The 17,884-nt window shown below is 41.6% G+C and overlaps 1 protein-coding gene across 1 annotated transcript in view; it reads right to left on the bottom strand.

Annotated features, from left to right (window-relative positions):
* Positions 1-537: 537 nt before the first annotated feature.
* Positions 538-17,884, bottom strand: part of LOC106589283 (src kinase-associated phosphoprotein 1) — a 47,896-nt gene continuing 30,549 nt past the window's right edge. The window contains exon 12 of the mRNA XM_014179048.2: positions 538-2,031. Coding sequence (XP_014034523.1) covers positions 1,939-2,031 — 93 coding nt within the window. The 3' untranslated portion in view covers positions 538-1,938. The remainder of the gene's footprint in view (positions 2,032-17,884) is intronic.

Genomic DNA, 17,884 nt, shown 5'->3' with positions numbered 1-17,884 from the left:
TGCCATTCAGAGGGTGAATGGGCCAGACAAAACAATGTAAGTGCCTTTGAACGGGGTATGGTAGTAGGTGTTCCTAATTTTTGGTATACCCATATAAAACATATACATATATTGCCATATATTAGTTTTCCGTATGGGTAAGTAGCCACAACAAATTGGAATTCGTAACATATAAGTTTTGCAAATTCGTAACATATTCGTTTTGCAAATGTGTAGCATATTGTTTCAAATTGCAATTCGCAACATATTGTACGAATTGCAATTTGTAACATATATGAAATGGATGATGGACATCCACAAATGAATACATACCATACGAAACGTAACACATCCTACTAAATGGAGTCTCCTGGATGTACATACAGAATAATATGAAATGATATGAGACCAGGTTGATGTAGGAGAGTGCACTTTTTGTAAAACACAAAAAGCCTATAGAAAGACAGCAGTCACAAACAGCATGATGTCAAAGCATAAGCACCCAATTCACTCGGACATAAAAGGCCAGTAGGTCCAAAGCATAAGAAAAACACAACCTTTAGCCTAAGAAAATATATTTGTACAAGCTCAAAATGAAAATATAGATATTTTTCTTGATATTGTTAATTATCAGGTATTCCAATTTCAAACTCTTAATTGGAACAAGATCGTGGAGCAAGCCTGAACCCTTGTTGCCTATAAATATCTTAATGTCAGCATCAAGATAGCACACACTGAAGCCTTCCTTCAGACACAAGTCTGTTGAAGGCACAAGTTAGTATGCTTTGTAATGTCGAATAGCCCCAGTTCACTCAGAGGTGAGGATTTCCTATTTTAGTCACAGGGGCATAATGTTTCATTAATATCTGTCCATTTCCATTCACACACATGGGTACAAATACTGCGCACTGGAAACAATTGGATAGAGGAAACCTTTTGACATGATCCGTAAATCAATGTGTAGATCAAAGGCCTCAGAAGGACCAAGGTAATGTCATTTATGCATGGAAATTAAGTCAATCTTTACAAAAACATAACACAAAAACCTTACACTAACAGCATTGCATTACATTATATTACGAAATAATAAAATATCTCAGTTTGTCATCAATCTCGAAGTGTTCATTGTTTGGGACTGGGAACGCAGTCAGTCACGTCACTCAACTGTAGAAGTAAGGCATAATACAAATATAAACTATCATCAGAGCGGAACGTGTAACATACAGTTCCTGTAGAATAGTGCATGATATATGTTTTCTATGGCGTATAGTTGGAATCATTTTCCCCAATTCAATGATGATGTCAATGACGCTATAATTAAGCATTACTGAGCAAATCAGTATCTATAAGACGGGTTAGCTGACAACGTCACTAAAAGACGATGAGGCAGAAGGCCATGTGGTGTAATGATTCTGGATGGTCAGATAGTTAGCAACATTGAGAAGAAGCTGCCATGTGGGGAATTGTAGGTGGCTCGTTTCAGCTCATTGCATCTTGTTATTGATACCATGTCTTGTTTTGACTCATGACACGTCTACGCTAATATGGCTAAAAATTAATTAGCTAGCTAACCAACAACTGTAACTATGTATTTGAGAAACAACAAGTGCTCATTGTGCAAATATATTTACATGTTCAATAAACATTTAGAGACTAAATATAGTTTACATGCCGTCAACAATCTAAGCCAGCCTCGTCTGTTTTGCCCCATAGTTGCGCACGCGTCGGTTTTGTTGCTAAACAACCAACCCGTCTATAATGCTGATTCAATTTCCCAAGCAGTTCTACTTTCAGCCACCAGATGTCTTAAATGGTCGGTCAAGCGCTGTGAATATACACCTCTCCTGCTCTCTCAATGGCTTGCTCAATGGGTGTCAGGAGACCTGTTATGCTACATTACATCCATTCAATTATTTTATAATCTTAATGATAAGAGAGTGATCCAGTACTTCTTGGAGCTCAGAGGATGTAGGCAGGGTGGAGGAAGTCTTTAGGGACGATACCGATGGTACCATTTAGCTCTCCGACCCACCAGCCATGGATGTTATACTCCTGGAACACAGAGAGACACAAGTATGGTGAGGAGGAACAAGCACAACTATGCTCAGTAGACTATGTCATCATAGGTTTATAACACAATTTAGCATTGCCTCAAAATGGCTCTTGATACCTTGTTTTGTCATTTATGGGGTACATGCAGATTGAGAATTACCAGGGGCCCAGGAGGGTCTCAGACCCCCTGAATGAGTCATGATGCAAAAAAAGTCTAACTTTGGGGGGGAGGGCTCTAAAAAATGCTCATTTAACAATTGTCCTATTTGTTTAAAATGCAATTTGTACTGCTACAGTGGTAAATATTAAATTAAAAGCTTATTCCAAATTAAACGAACACTCCCACATGGTAAAAAAAATAATAATCCCATGTGGCTGCACTTGTCATCCCGTGACAGTCCCATATTTCAGCCTCTTTTCAGGTGTCCCAACTTTTCTTACCACAAAAAAAGGTCATTTTGTCAGTCAGAAAGGCACATCAATTAATTCAGGCTACAAGAGTGTAGACCCAATGACAATCACTTAATGTCATTACACTTTTGGTGTTTTGTAACAGATGTCTCTTTCCATTCATTAAATGGCGCGAGAACCCCTGAATGTCACGGTGTAATTCGCACTCTGGGTACAACATCTGAAAGCCAAAGGCTATCTTATATCTATCGATCAAACCATTTGTATGAGGTTTACGTGTAGAATGCATGTTTGTAGAACCATTTCTCCCTCTCCTGGCTGTCTCTCTGGCCACTGGTGTGATAGATCCCACATCCTCAGTCAGCAGCCCATCCTATCATACAGAGAGTTCTGACACCTCACTATAGAGCCAGAGGAATGAAAAACAGACCTACTCCTAATGACTGGTGACTGGACAGAGATAACATATAAGTTGTGTCTGGACAGAGATGACGTATTGGCCAGTTAGAGCTCACAGATCAGAGTGATGGCCCAGGCCTGAAGTGTTCTTAGAGCAGGTCATGATAAGCAGCTCATCCATCTGGATGTGCAGAACAGAGAAAACATTATCATTCTGTCTGCTCGCCTACACAGAGCACTGAGAACTGACTGTTTCAATGCAATTACAGAGTGATTGAAGGTGGAATACTCCACTCAAAATGGCAAATTGATGTGCTTGCTGACTTTAAGACAAGTGAAGCAAGCACGCACATTTTCTTCAGGAAAGGTACATTTTGTAGTCCCTGTGATTTCCAACACATGGCCCTAATATCTGAAGTAATAAAAACCCATGTTTCCATCTTCAAAACCAAAAACATACAGCGAAAATGTTTTGTTGTGGAAAGCTAGCTTGAATAGTAATCCAAAAAAGGAGAGAAACAGACGGACTGGGGCATCAGAGAGTAGGAACGGAAACAGTTTCTCTCCCCCGGGGCTGTTGCAGCTCCATTCCTCCAACCACAGTGACAGAAAGTTGTATTTATCTCCCCAAGCCCATCTGTGCAGCCAGTCTCACGTCCTCCCTGAGAAAGCCCTTTTTGATTATTAACGCCACCATTTGAATACGCTTGCTACTTCGCCACAGTGTGCCAATGGCAGCAAAGGTCTGTCGAGCATGCCAACTCCATCTTCCTCGAAGCTTACTACGGGTTCATACAGAGTACACCTGCTGGAAGGGGAGGTCTCGTAGAGAAGCATAGGGAGTAAATGTATTCCAATGACAATGCCCTAACTACAATCTCTCCTACCTCCTTCTGATTTTTCTCCTTTCATTTGGTGTTTAAATGCATATCAGACTTTTGGATATGATGATCTTCCAGTGATTTTTTGGGGGGACTTTTCCTGTTGAAAAGTGATATAAATACAATAAAGTACACTCACTAAAGGGTAAAAAAAAAAATCTATATTTTGAGCAAAATAGTGTTTTTTCGACACACTGATGGTTGGTCTGATGGTCACTTTGTGACATCATCGGCCTCCCCCCGTGCTTGAGGAACAAAAGAGGGAGCCCCCCCCAAACACTTGTTTCATGTGATGGGGATACCAGTGGACCACCTATTGAGATGTGACTTTTGTTAACTAAATCAGGTGTTAAATGAAAAGGAGACTGGAGTAGGACTAAGTTTCAGGAGAAAATACAATGGATAACACCTTTCTGTGGGTGCCAAGGATGCCATGCCATTTCCACACCAAGACATTCTCCTTCAATAAAAAAAAGGATCAAGTGGCCCTTTGTGGCACTCTGGAATGTTTTGTGTGGCCTGGGTTCATAACCGTGTATGGTGGGAGGAGGTGGAATGAGGAGAGAACAGCGCCATGTTGTGGCGGTGCGTTGACTCGTTGACCTCCCCATGACTCCTCCATTGAGAGGGTGCAAATGAACGTGGGCGGGGCTGGCACGGGGAGAGAGGGGGATTGAGCGAGTTGCCATGACAACACCTGCAGTACACCAGTAGCATCGTTTATTTACCACTCAGGGGGCTGGCTAATGGTGACATTTGGATGGGCCCATCGCTCACTTTGGGCAGGAGGACAGATTGACAGCTAACGATGCCTGAAGAGGGAGGAGGTTGGCTTGACTGTCTCTCATAGGGTGAATGACAGAAACAGGATGCAGGAGAAGGAGCACTTTGTATGCCATGCCAGGTCACCGTGACAGCTGCTCTACCCGATTCCCACTCTCCTCCTTGAGCTATACATTCACTCCTTTTTGTAGAACATCAGGTTCTGCTCACGTTCCATTGTCATTCTTTGTATTTTTGCTCTCACTATTTCTCTTGATGTATAAGCAATACATACACACGTAAAACACATACATTCACATACACAGATGCACACACCTACATACACACAAGTACAAACACAAAACACACACCTACATACACACACGTACGCAGGAGGAGTGTTAATAAGACTGACCCATAAGGCAGACCTTGGGCGTGATGGAGCGCAGGAAGTCTCTCATTGCCCTGCCGCTGAACCCGCCGTCTGGGTGTTACAATCTCTCCCTGCCCTCCCTTCATCTCCCCCTCTTTCTCTCTAGCTACCAATCCCCCTCTCTGTTTCGCTCTCATCCACAAGGAGAGTCATCAGACGCACACTGCAGCGCTGCGTCTCTCTCCACTAGTCATCCAAACAATGAAACATGGACACCTCTTACAAGCCGCAGCTCCTGGTCTATTTGACCACAATTCTAGTCAAAGAATTTTGCTCGCACAGGTGGACTGGACTGCCTTAGCTGTTCTAGAAATATTTTTGCACATGGACACGTATCCGACCATTGCAAAATAAATGTCTACTTATTTTGCCTGATATGAATATTTAAAGGGAGTCCTAGCAATGCCTATTTAGAGATTTGGACACATTGGTTTTAGGCTTGGTGATTTCTTTAAATTGTTTAGATCTGTTTAATAAAACAGGCAATCTTTTAATTGAATCAACGAGATAGATTCAAAGTCGAGAGATGACTGAGCATGAGAGCGGTCTAAATTATGAAGGAACAAACAATCTGCTTCTCTTCGAAAGCCGCCTTGGGATTATGGATGGTTCTTTAACTTAATAGCAATTTAAAGTGGATTTGTGTATGCCGCTGAGTGTCTGTAATGATAGCGGTTTACGCTGCCCCTCATTTATAATAATTAGGCAGATTTTTAGGGGTTGCCCAGGCACAGTTCTGGGCTATTGGATGGGTCTGAAAAATAACCTTACTGTAGTTGACCGGGACATGACCACCGCCTCCTAGATGACCCCAAATTCCAGACTCACCCCCTACCACTTTGGGTGGTAAATAGGATGTCTTGCCCTGTCTATAGGGTATTGGTGTCTATAGCCACAAAAGCAGCTTTAAAGGGGTGTGTGACAAAGAAAGGGAGCGATAAAGGGGGGGGATTAAGGGTTCACACAAAGAGATAAAGGGATCTCCATCTGATTGTTTTTCCTCCCTTTCCCTTTTCTTTGGGCACATTCACATGGTGTGACCTATTGCAATGGGCCAACTGGGGTTGTTATGGACTTAAGGCAGTTGAGGACATGAGAATATGACCCTATGTGGAAATAAGATACTAACATTATTTATACTAAGAAAATACAATTAAATACAAGCTACATCTTTTTTTCAATCACATTGGCAAATTGTTCAGATGTAAGTGGTATATTTTCAAAAAACTCTTAGTACAACAGTAAAAACTGCAAACACTTGTAATGCCCCCTGTCTTTTATGTTCAGAACCTTTGATTGAGCATTCATTGGAGTTCCACGCATCTTTCACCCATGAGAACATTTAGTTTAGTCACCAATACATCCAATAATAATAAACTCACAGTTTAGTTTGAACTAAAATGTAATCCAATAGCAAAAAAGACATGATGCAATTTTAAAAACGGATCTTTTTGAAGTGCTGAATAGAAGGAATAATAAAGGTTAAATCAAATGTTCCATACAGTATTTATCTATGTACCAGTATGTAAAATGTTTCCAAGTTTACTGCAAATCATATAAAAAAAGATAAAAAAATTGTTCCAATAAGGTTTAGAGCAAGATGTCAGTCTTACAGTTTCAGTATCCTTATTACGTACATACAGTGCATTCGGAAAGTATTCAGACCCCTAAAAAACAGAAATACCTTATTTACATAAGTATTCAGACACTTTGCTATGAGACTTGAAATTGAGCTTAGGTGCATCCTGTTTCCATTGATCATCCTTGAAATGTTTCTACAACTTTATTGGAGTCCACCTGTGGTAAATTCAATTGATTGGACATGATTTGTCAAGGCACACACCTGTCTATATAAGGTCCCACAGTTGACAGTTCATGTTAGAGCAAAAACCAAGCTATGAGGTCGAAGGAATTGTCTGTAGAGCTCCGAGACAGGATTGCGTCGAGGCACAGATCTGGGGAAGGGTCCCAAAACATTTCTGCAGCATTGAAGGTCCCCAAAGAACACAGTGGCCTCCATCACTCTTAAATGGAAGAAGTTTGGAACCACCAAGACTCTTCCTAGAGCTGGCTGGCCACCCGGCCAAACTGCAATCAGGGGAGAAGGGCCTTGTTCGGGAAGGTGACAAAGAACCCGATGGGCACTCTGACAGAGCTCTAGAGTTCCTCTGTAGAGATGGGAGAACCTTCCAAAAGGACAACCATCTCTGCACCAATCAGGCCTTTATGCTAGAGTGGCCAGACGGAAGCAACTCCTCAGTAAAAGGCACATGACAGCCCACTTGGAGTTTGCCAAAAGGCACCTAAAGGACTCTCAGACCATGAGAAACAAGATTCTCTGGTCTGATGAAACCAAGATTGAACTCTTTGGCCTGAATGTCAAGCGTCACGTCTGATGAGACCTGGCACCATCCCTACTGTGAAGCATGGTGGTGGCTGCATCATGCTATGGGGATGTTTGTCAGCGGCAGGGACTCGCAGACTAGTCAGGATTGATGGAAAGATGAACAGAGCAAAGTACAGAGAGATCCTTGATGAAAACCTGATCCAGAGGGCTCAGGACATCAGAATGGGGTAACGGTTCATCTTCCAACAGGACGACGAACCAAAGCACACAGCCAAGGCAATGCAGGAGTAGCTTCGGGACAAGTCTCTGAATGTCCTTGAGTGGCCCAGCCAGAGCCCGGACTAGAACCCGATGGAACATCTCTGGAGAGACCTGAAAATAGCTGTGCAGCGACACTTCCAACATGACAGAGCTTGTGTGGATCTGCAGAGAAGAATGGGAGAAACTCCCCAAGTACAGGTGTGCCAAGCATGTAGCGTCATACCCGAAACAACTTGGGCTGTAATCGCTGGCAAAGGTGCTTCAACAAAGTACTGAGTAAAGGGTCTGCATACTTATGTCAATGTCATATTTCAGTATTTAATTTGATTATAAATTAGCCAAAAAAATGTAAACCTGTTTTTGCTTTTGTCATTATGGGGTATTGTGTGTAGATTGATGAGGGGGGAAAAAAACGATTTAATGAATTTTAGAGTAGGACTAACGTAACAAAATGTGGAAAAAGTCAAGTGGTCTGAATACTTTTCGAATGCACTGTATGTAGAAGAAATGATCAGATATTATGGGATGTATTGCACAAGATCAACTTTTCTATGTGACTTACATCATTACTGCAACTGCTACAGTTTCACCAGCTAAAATTATCAGCGTACAGTGTATCAATGAAATCCAGATAATGAGTGGAATATATTGTTATATTACAACCGAATTATTTCAGCAGCGCATTGCACCCTTTTAGGTTCTAGATACACTCTTAGGGGAAAAAAGGTGCATGTTGAAAGTTCTCTGAACAGTACAGATGGTTACAATGTTTTCACAACATTCTTCAACAAGTTTAATATGTTCCTTGTATCCATGGAGACAGTTCTTTTTTCCTTTAGTGACACTCATTTAGAATGCCTGAAGCGTTAAGCGGTGTTGTGTGTGAGAGAGAGAAAGAGTTTATACCTTTTGATTGCATTTATGAATATAGGCTTTTAATTCAATTAATCAATTCTAAATGGTTTGTTTTTTCTCCTCACTGCAAACTTAAACATAACTCATAGTTATTTACTTAGGGTAAAGTTCATGTTAATTTAAGAGGGAGATATAGCCTACTAGTGTAAATCAGTCTCAGAGTGTGTGTGCTGTCAACCATTAAACACTCTCAGTATTAATTACTCAGTTATTGGCTGAGACAGAAACGCACAGAGGTCAGCCACTAGGTGTCACTAGTGTCCATGTTCTGGAGACATGCATGGAACAGCAGTGTCTGGAGTTGTGTCACAACCAACTTCTGGACTGGTTCTCTGTCTCTGGTTCTCTCTCTCTCTCTGGTTCTCTCTCTCTCTGGTTCTCTCTCTCTCTCTCTCTGGTTCTCTCTCTCTCTCTCTGGTTCTCTCTCTCTCTCTCTCTCTCTCTCTCTCTCTCTCTGGTTCTCTCTCTCTCTCTCTCTCTGGTTCTCTCTCTCTCTCTCTGGTCTCTCTCTCTCTCTCTCTGGTTCTCTCTCTCTCTCTCTGGTTCTCTCTCTCTCTCTCTCTCTGGTTCTCTCTCTGGTTCTCTCTCTGGTTCTCTCTCTCTCTCTGGTTCTCTCTCTGGTTCTCTCTCTGGTTCTCTCTCTCTCTCTGGTTCTCTCTCTGGTTCTCTCTCTGGTTCTCTCTCTGGTTCTCTCTCTCTCTCTGGTTCTCTCTCTGGTTCTCTCTCTATCTATCTATCTATCTATCTATCTATCTATCTATCTATCTATCTATCTATCTATCTATCTATCTATCTAAGAGATGGACATGTTAGCAAGAGTTTAAAGGAGATTAGATGGGTTGACATCGTAAATCTCTCCCACTCCATTCCACCATTCCAGATGAGTGCCTCTGGGAATATCGGAATGTGGCTGCTAACCTGTGGAGCCATGTCTTTTGATTCCGGCTACATAAATTACAGTCCTGGAATGCAGGACAACCCGACGGATTAGTGAGAACCATGCTTAGGAGTGAATATAAGTAATACAGATGTTAGGAGAGCAAAGATAGCATTTACTCATTTTAGACATTTTGGGAGCAAAATAAAAGATCGCATTTACTAATTTCAGACATTTTATCAGGAAATTCATAATATGCAGTGCCTAGTGAAAGTCTACACACCCTTTACAGTCTTCACATTTTGCTGACCTTTACAATGAAATTTAAAAATAGATTTTCCCCACAAAAAATATGTTATTTATTTACACCGCATGAATATTAACACAGGGTAGGGTTAAAAATCACTCTTCAGCACAGCACTTGTTGGCTTTAGCAATGAAGCTCTCCATAATTTCCTTTTAGCTTCAGGAGGTCCGTCTCGTCCTCCTGAAGGGCTTGCCTGTAGACTCAAGCCACTATTGGTCGTCCATGAATTTCTCCACAATGGACAGACAGGTGGTTGACAGTTGTGGTGAGCACACTGACTAGGTTGTTCGCCAGAGTCCGCTAGTCCTTTTTGGTTTCTTGCAGAACAATCTCGTACTGTTGCTTTGCAGCTTTCAGCTTCTCCACGGCGTCGTCATATCCCAAGGTCACCTTCTTCTCCAGCGGCTTGTGGTGGTTCTGCGCATCCTCAATCTCAGCAGCCAACTTCTGATTTTCACCGGCCATCTCCTGCATGTGGTGTTCAAGCTGATGGTCCACCCTGCGAATACACTCTTCTTTCACATCATTTATCATTTTCCTAAGTGGATTTTGAATCTGTGTTCTGTATTGGACCATAGTCGATGGTTTGTATTCTGTTGTGATCCTGATAACATTTACAGGCCAGCTTGTGGTACACAGCTACCTTCACTTCAGCTGTCTCCTTGGCCAGAGAGATCTCCTCTTTCCACATGTGCTGCTCAGCCTGCTCCAGGTTTTTGGTCAGGCTGTTGATGGTCTGCTACAGCCCACACTTCTCCCAGTTGATCCTCTCGATATTTGCTGGGGTGAACTTCTGGGTGGACAGGACGCATTGGACCCTCAATTGCTCCTATTTCAGGGTCATCACCTGCAGACCCGATACTCCCACCGCCTCAGACAGTCCTGAGGAGGTTGGCTTTGAATGATGTCAGTTCACTGCGAAAGCTCTGAAGCTTCTGCAGGTCCACGTACATTTCACTTTCTCCACTCGTTAATTAAGACTTTAAATCTGTCCGTTTGACTTTCTTTCTCCAGCCGCTCAACCTTATCACACAGGATTCTGTACCTCTCCATGGACACCAGAAGAGCTTCGTCCACATTGTACAGTTCCTTTAAATAAGCAAGGCATTATTTGTCCTCCTCTTCAAATGTGTCTGCTCCTTGCATAAACCTGTGGTCGGTTTCAGCAGTGTAGTCTAGAAAGAGCTTATTGAAGTCAACACCATCCTCGATCTCCATGCTGCCATCATAAAAAACGTAGATTAGTTTATCCTGTTGTTTGCTCATTCAGCAAAATATCTTACAAGTATCAGTGAGCCAGGTCAGAGCCCCTAACACCTGTGGCCAGGTATGTGGAGCTCCCACAGAGAACATGGCACTTTTAGAGAGTGCAAATGGATATCCCTAGTCTTTGAGAATCCCCGGCACCTCATCCTCCACTTTGGAGGTGGGCATCTGGAAGGTGAGGAACTCAAACATCTTCAGGAACTCCTTGGAGGAGGGACCCTAGAGAGACTTGACCAACACTGAACCAGGAAACTCCTTGTGACAGAAACTTATACAACTGTCTGATGAACAAAGGCCTTATCATGTAAGGGCCGGGTATCCTTCATCTTCTCTGCATCTCCAAAGGCTTCAAAGGAGCTGTAACGAGCCATGTCAGCACCACTGGTCTGACTTCCAAAAAAACTGGTAAGGAGTCATTGATGGACAGCAATATTCAAACCTTATACCTGATTTTCTAGCAGATTTAAGTCAGGACTGAGACTGGACCATTCAGGAACACTCAACGCCTATTGGGAAGCCATTCTGGTGTGTCTTTTGGCATTGAAATTAGTGTAATTGTCCCACTGAAAAATAAAACTCTATCCCAGGGTTAGGTATTCAGAATACTGAGGCAGGGTTTTCTCTAACTTTTTATCTGGACTGCTCCATTCATATTTATTTTGATCCTGACAAACTCCCCAGTCTCTGCCGGTGAAAAGCATGACATGTTGCTGCTACCACGATAAGAATGAAGCCTGTGTTAAAAAATCCACTCCATAATCAATTTTGTTTGCAAAGAAATTATATTTTTGGCCTAAATTAAAAACTACAGGCTTGGGTCAAATCCAATACAACAGTGTGAATCCCTCTGTATTTTCAAGTATTGTGATGGCAGAATTATTTTATGGGTATGTTTGTCACCGGCACGGGAGTTTGTCAGGATCAAAATAAATATAGAGTAAACACTAATAAAAAGTTAGAGGCAAACAATTACACAATTGTATATGCCAAAGACACACCAAAAAGGTGTTAAATGTCTCAATCCTGACTTAAATTTGCTTAAAAATCAGAGACAAGGTTTGAATATTGCTGTCCATCAATGACTCCCAACCAAATTTACTGAGCTCAAGCAATTTTGGCAAAAACAGTGGATAAATGTTGCCCTAAGAGTTGTTGGTAGAATCCTATGCAAAATAATTCACAGCTATAATGGGAAAATGTGAAGAAAGGGTGTATCGACTTTCACTAGAGATTGTATATGTGCAATACATAGTCCTAACCTGTCAGTTCTGAAAATAAGAACTCGAAAAAGTTATAATTTCCGTATGCATACGTAGGATAGTAGTATATCCAAAGAATATAGAAATGGTAGAGAGTAAAATGGTATGATATTAGTATGATAATGTTTATCAGAAGAATCTATAACAGCTAAAAACATGCCATGCTCTAAAATGTCATACACACACACACTTCCCCACTTTTTTCCAAACACAGTAAAAAACCTATCCAATAAAAAAGAAAACACAAATACTGTAAAAATGCTCCTCTTTACAGTAATATCTCGCTAGATCAATAATGATTGATGGGGGCTCTTTGTATAATCGTCATGTACTACTCAGTTCACAGCCATACGACACCGTGCCTGTGGCCAGCCCTTAGCCTGGTCTACACTCAGGCAGTCAATCAAATCACAGAGTTTCTGTATGCCAACGTGCCTAGAATTTTTTTGTTGATATTTCTGCCAGTGTGCATGATTTTTTTTTTTTGTAGCTGATTGCCCACTGCTGCCTACGTAGCTGCTGTGCTGAGTGCTCCACTGCCGCCAAACCCCCCTCCTTGATCGCCTTTGTCTGGTCACTGGTGTAGCCTACAAACTTCATGTTGTACACAAAATTGTTCAAACTATTGGATTCCATGCCTCAGTAAGCATAAGCGCGATTTCATGTTCTTTTTTCAGGATGGGAGGAGGCTACATGCAGCTATTTACATATTTGACATGTAAAATACATTATCTAAATGTTCGTACAAACATTGTTGGCGGTATTGCAAACATAAGCACAACACAAACACGCAGTCTAGCGAGTTCATGTTTTTCATGAAATCGTTAAGACTGCCTGTTTTTGTCATGCTTATGTTTGTAATACTGACAACAAAGTTCGTTCGAACATTTTGATAATGTATTTTCTGTAAAATATTTACTTGCCACGATATCAGCATTTATACAATGGGTAGGTCTAATCCTGAACGCTGATTGGATAAACCACATTCGAGCCGGTGTCTATTCCACAAGTTACCACCGGCTAAATCTATGACGTTAAAATGCCTATTTACTCTGTTCCATCTGACTGTGCAATCCACTGTCTCATCAGCCCAGGCAAGGAAGTTATAAACTTGATCTCCACTTTAAAAAGCATCTAGACATCTCACATTTCTTCTAGATTAACATTTCGTTTTCAACTGCAGAGATTTGTTGTCACGACTTCAGCTGAAGTCAGTCCCTCTCCTTGTTCGGGCGGCGTTCGGCGTCACCGGCCTTCTAGCCATCGCCGATCCACTTTTCATTTTCCATTTGTTTTGTCTTTGTTTTACACACCTGGTTTCAATTCCCCCAATTACATGTTCATTATTTAACCCCTCTGTTTTCCCCATGGTTAATGTCCGTGTTTGTTTTATGTATTTCGGTCCGTTTGTGTGGGCTTGGTATATCTACATGTATTTGGTGATTTTTGAGTAAAGTTACTTTTATTACTCATCTCTGCTGTCCTGCGCCTGACTCCTCTGCACCAGCTACACCCAGACCATTACATTTGTATAAACCGTCGTATTCAAATCGATTTCAAACTGTCCCATAGTAATGAACGTGCAGGGGTCAGGAGTCTGGATGAGAGGGGCAGGCAGCATTTCTCAGCCAGTCAAAATATTTTTTATGGATGTACAGTTGAAGTTGGAAGTTTACATACACCTTAGCCAACTACATTTAATCACAGTTTTTCCCAATTCCTGACATTTAGTCCTAGTAAAAATTCCCTGTCTTAGGTCAGTTAGGATCACCACTTTATTTTAAGAATGAAAAATGTCAGAATAATAGTAGAAAGAATTATTTATTTCAGCTTTCATTTCTTTCATCACATTCCCAGTGGGTCAGAAGTTTACATACACTCAATTAGTATTTGGTAACATTGCCTTTAAATTGTTTATCTTGGGTCAAACATTTCAGGTAGTCTTCCACAAGCTTCTCACAATAAGTTGGGTGAATTTTGGCCCATTCCTCCTGACAGAGCTGGTGTAACTGAGTCATGTTTGTAGGCCTCCTTGCTCGCACATGCCTTTTCAGTTCTTTCCACAAATGTTCTATTGGATTGAGGCTTTTTGAAGGCCACTCCAATACGTTGACTTTGTTGTCCTTAAGCCATTTTGCCACAACTTTGAAGTATGCTTGGGGTCATTGTCCATTTGGAAGACCCATTTGTGACCAAGCTTTAACTTCCTGACTGATGTCTTGAGATGTTGCTTCAATATATGCACATAATTTTCCTTCTCATGATGCCATCTATTTTGTGAAGTGCACCAGTCCCTCCTGCAGCAAAGCACCCCCGCAACATGATGCTGCCACCCCCGTGCTTCACGGTTGGGATGGTGTTCTTCGGCTTGCATGCTTCCCCCTTTTTCCTCCAAACATAATAATGGTCATTATGGCCAAACAGTTCTATTTTTGTTTCATCAGACCAGAGGACATTTCTCCAAAAAGTACAATCTTTGTCCCCATGTGCAGTTGCAAACCGTAGTCTGGCTTTGTTATGGCGGTTTTGGACCAGTGCCTTCTTCCTTGCTGAGCAGCCTTTCAGGTTATGTCGATATATGACTCGTTTTACTGTGGCTATAGATACTTTTGTACCCGTTTCCTCCAGCATCTTCGCAAGATCCTTTGCTGTTGTTCTGGGATTGATTTGCACTTTTAGCACCAAAGTACGTTCATTTCTAGGAAACAGAACGTGTCTCCTTCCTGAGCGGTATGACGGCTGCGTGGTCCCATGGTGTTTATACTTGCGTACTATTCTTTGTACAGATGAACGTGGTACCTTCAGGTGTTTGTAAATTGCTCCCAAGGATGAAAAAGACTTGTGGAGGTCTACAAAGAAGCACTAAGTTTGAAGGTAGGCCTTGAAATACATCCAGAGGTACACCTCCAATTGACTCAAATGATGTCAATTAGCCTATCAGAAGCTTCTAAAGACATGAAATAATTTCTGGAATTTTCCAAGCTGTTTAAAGGCACAGTCAACTTAGTGTATGTAAACTTCTGACCCACTGGAATTGTGATACAGTGAATTATAAGTGAAATAATCTGTCTGTAAACAATTGTTGGAAAAATTACTTGTGTCATGCACAAAGTAGATGTCCTAACCAACTTGCCAAAACTATAGTTTGTTAACAAGAAATTTGTGGAGTGGTTGAAAAACGAGTTTTAATGACTCCTACCTAAGAATATGTAAACTTCCGACTTCAACTGTATACAAAGAAATGTAAATTGAAAAAAAGGTAGAACAAAATGAAAATGTTGGAATGCTGAATGTCAAGCATCACATCTGGAGGAAACCCGGCACCATCCCTACGGTGAAACATGGTGGTGGCAGCATCATGCTGTGGGGATGTTTTTCAGCAGCAGGGACTGGGAGACTAGTCAGGATCGAGGGAAAGATGAACGGTAAAAATACAGAGAGATCTTTGATGAAAACCTGCTCCAGAGCGCTCAAGACCTCAGACTGGGGCGAAGACCATTTTTTATACTTATTTTTTTAAATTTAACCTTTATTTAACTAGGCACTGACCCTAAGCACACAGCCAAGACAACATAGGAGTGGCTTCGGGACAACTCTCTGAATGTCCTTGAGTGGCCCAGCCAGAGCCCGGACTTGAACCCGATCGAACATCTCTAGAGAGACCTAAGAATAGTTGTGCAGCGACGCTCCCCATCCAACCTGACAGAGCTTGACAGGATCTACAGAGAAAAATGGGAGAAACTCCCCAAATACAGATGTGCCAAGCTTGTAGTGTCATACACAAGAAGACTCGAGGCTGTAATTGCTGCCAAAGATGCTTCAATAAAGTACTGATTTAAAGGGTCTGAATACTTATGTAAATGTTATATTTCAGTTTCTTTTTTAAAACAATTGAATCCATTTTAAAATAAGGCTGTAATGTAACAACATGTGGAAATATTCAAGTGGTCTTTATACTTTCCGAATGCACTGTATGGTATAACTATGGCACAGGGTGATGCAAAACACTTTTTTTACCGGTCTGAATACACTCTCAGCTGCCTAGAATATTCAGCTGGAGCCTTCATAATATATATGTTTTGGAATGTTTGTTCTAATCACCGCAGGTTTTTTGATTCAGCTGTTCAGAAATAGGAGGCAGAGACATAGGCTACATCTTCATGGTTCAGAAGAGGGTGAGCAGCAGCTAAGTTAGAAAAACAAATGTGTGCATAAAATAACACATGCGCAGAATGTGATCCGGATCTTAAGCTTTAAGAAAGAGGTTTCCAGAGGGGCGGGCGGGACGTGGGGGAAAACTCAGTATCTGTAGCCTCGGCCTTAAAAATAACAGTTTGTTAGCACCATTGATTTAGCACTTAGAGCGTGTCCTTATTACTTTGTAATTATGGGCAGTGTTGACATAGAGCCCATACACCCAGCCTCCCCCAACACCCCAAGCCTCTGTTCATGAGAATTTATGGGCCTTAGTTTTTATTATGGCCATTTTATGTCTGTGTTCCCCAGTTAGAGCTAGGCTTAAGTTGCAGCCAAGGGCCTGTATTTCATTCGTAGAGGTCAGGATTCCCAGGAAACCCCTGTTAAACTAAATCGACTGCTCTACTGACGCACCAGAGAGGGAACAGGGATTGCCCTAAGGCTCGTTAAAACAAACATAGCCACGTAGGGTCCTAATCATGTAATTCATGTAATTCATGAGGAAAATGTGGTACAAGGTTATGAGTGTGAGTGGGACACGGGTGGACTAGTGTCACACTAAACCAAAGGCTTCCATTCAGAAACAGACAGGAAGGAGTCACCTCTAAATGAATTACAATGAGGCCCTCACTTTCAATCCGTTACGGGACCGTTAGAATGCTCTGTTGTAGTCTATGGGCTTGACAAAACGAGTCATCTGTATCATTATAGCCGTGTACCAGGTGGTACAGCTACAGCCACTAACAGTTGGTCTGTTACAGTGAAAGCTAGGTAAAGCCAACACCTACACTGAAAGGTAATGCTGTAGAAATCCTAAAACACTTGAAGGCTGGTAACGTCTTCTTGATCCACCTCCAACAGATTCAGAGCAGGTGACATTATTATGCTTCTATGAAAAAATGGAGTGGGGTTGTTTGACATTCCCTTATAAACTAGTACACACAGATACATGTTCCTTTATCTGATACTGAGGAGACCACTGTGTTCAACTAAAAATGATTCTTAACTCTTCCTATAAAATACCACTTGTACATACTGTAAAAACAGGATATATGACACACAAATCCAAGCCTTCCAAAATAGCTTCAATCTGCGAACAAGGTCCTGAAAAGCTTAGTGGGCGGCGGTGCCCAAATTACAACACATTGATTTCCACTAGAGTGGCTGTAACAAGTAGATAGACTGCATGTTACTACACAATTGCCATAAAACACAGGGAAATAGATTGAGGGGAAAAAAACTGAGATGCAGGATGCTTTACCTGCAATTTGTGTTGAACACAGCGGGGTTTCGTATGGCTGCTCTCTCAATTAACCCACATGATACAGATACAGACTCAGTAATGAACCACACTCCCATTACTGAACATCTGATGGGCATTCCCCCCCCCCCCCCCCCCACTGGCCTTGGAATAGACAATGGATGGGTTGGAGTTAAATAAGTGTTACAAAGAGGCGTTATTTTGAAAATATCAGAATAGAATAGAATTAGAATAGAACATACTATATGTAGCATGTTGATGAAATGTATGAAGGAAC

The sequence above is a fragment of the Salmo salar genome, chromosome ssa28 (genome assembly GCF_905237065.1).
Source record: "Salmo salar chromosome ssa28, Ssal_v3.1, whole genome shotgun sequence".
Lineage (NCBI taxonomy): Eukaryota > Metazoa > Chordata > Actinopteri > Salmoniformes > Salmonidae > Salmo > Salmo salar.
Note: the sequence above shows the minus strand (reverse complement) of the source record. Positions and strands in the feature narration are given on the sequence as shown.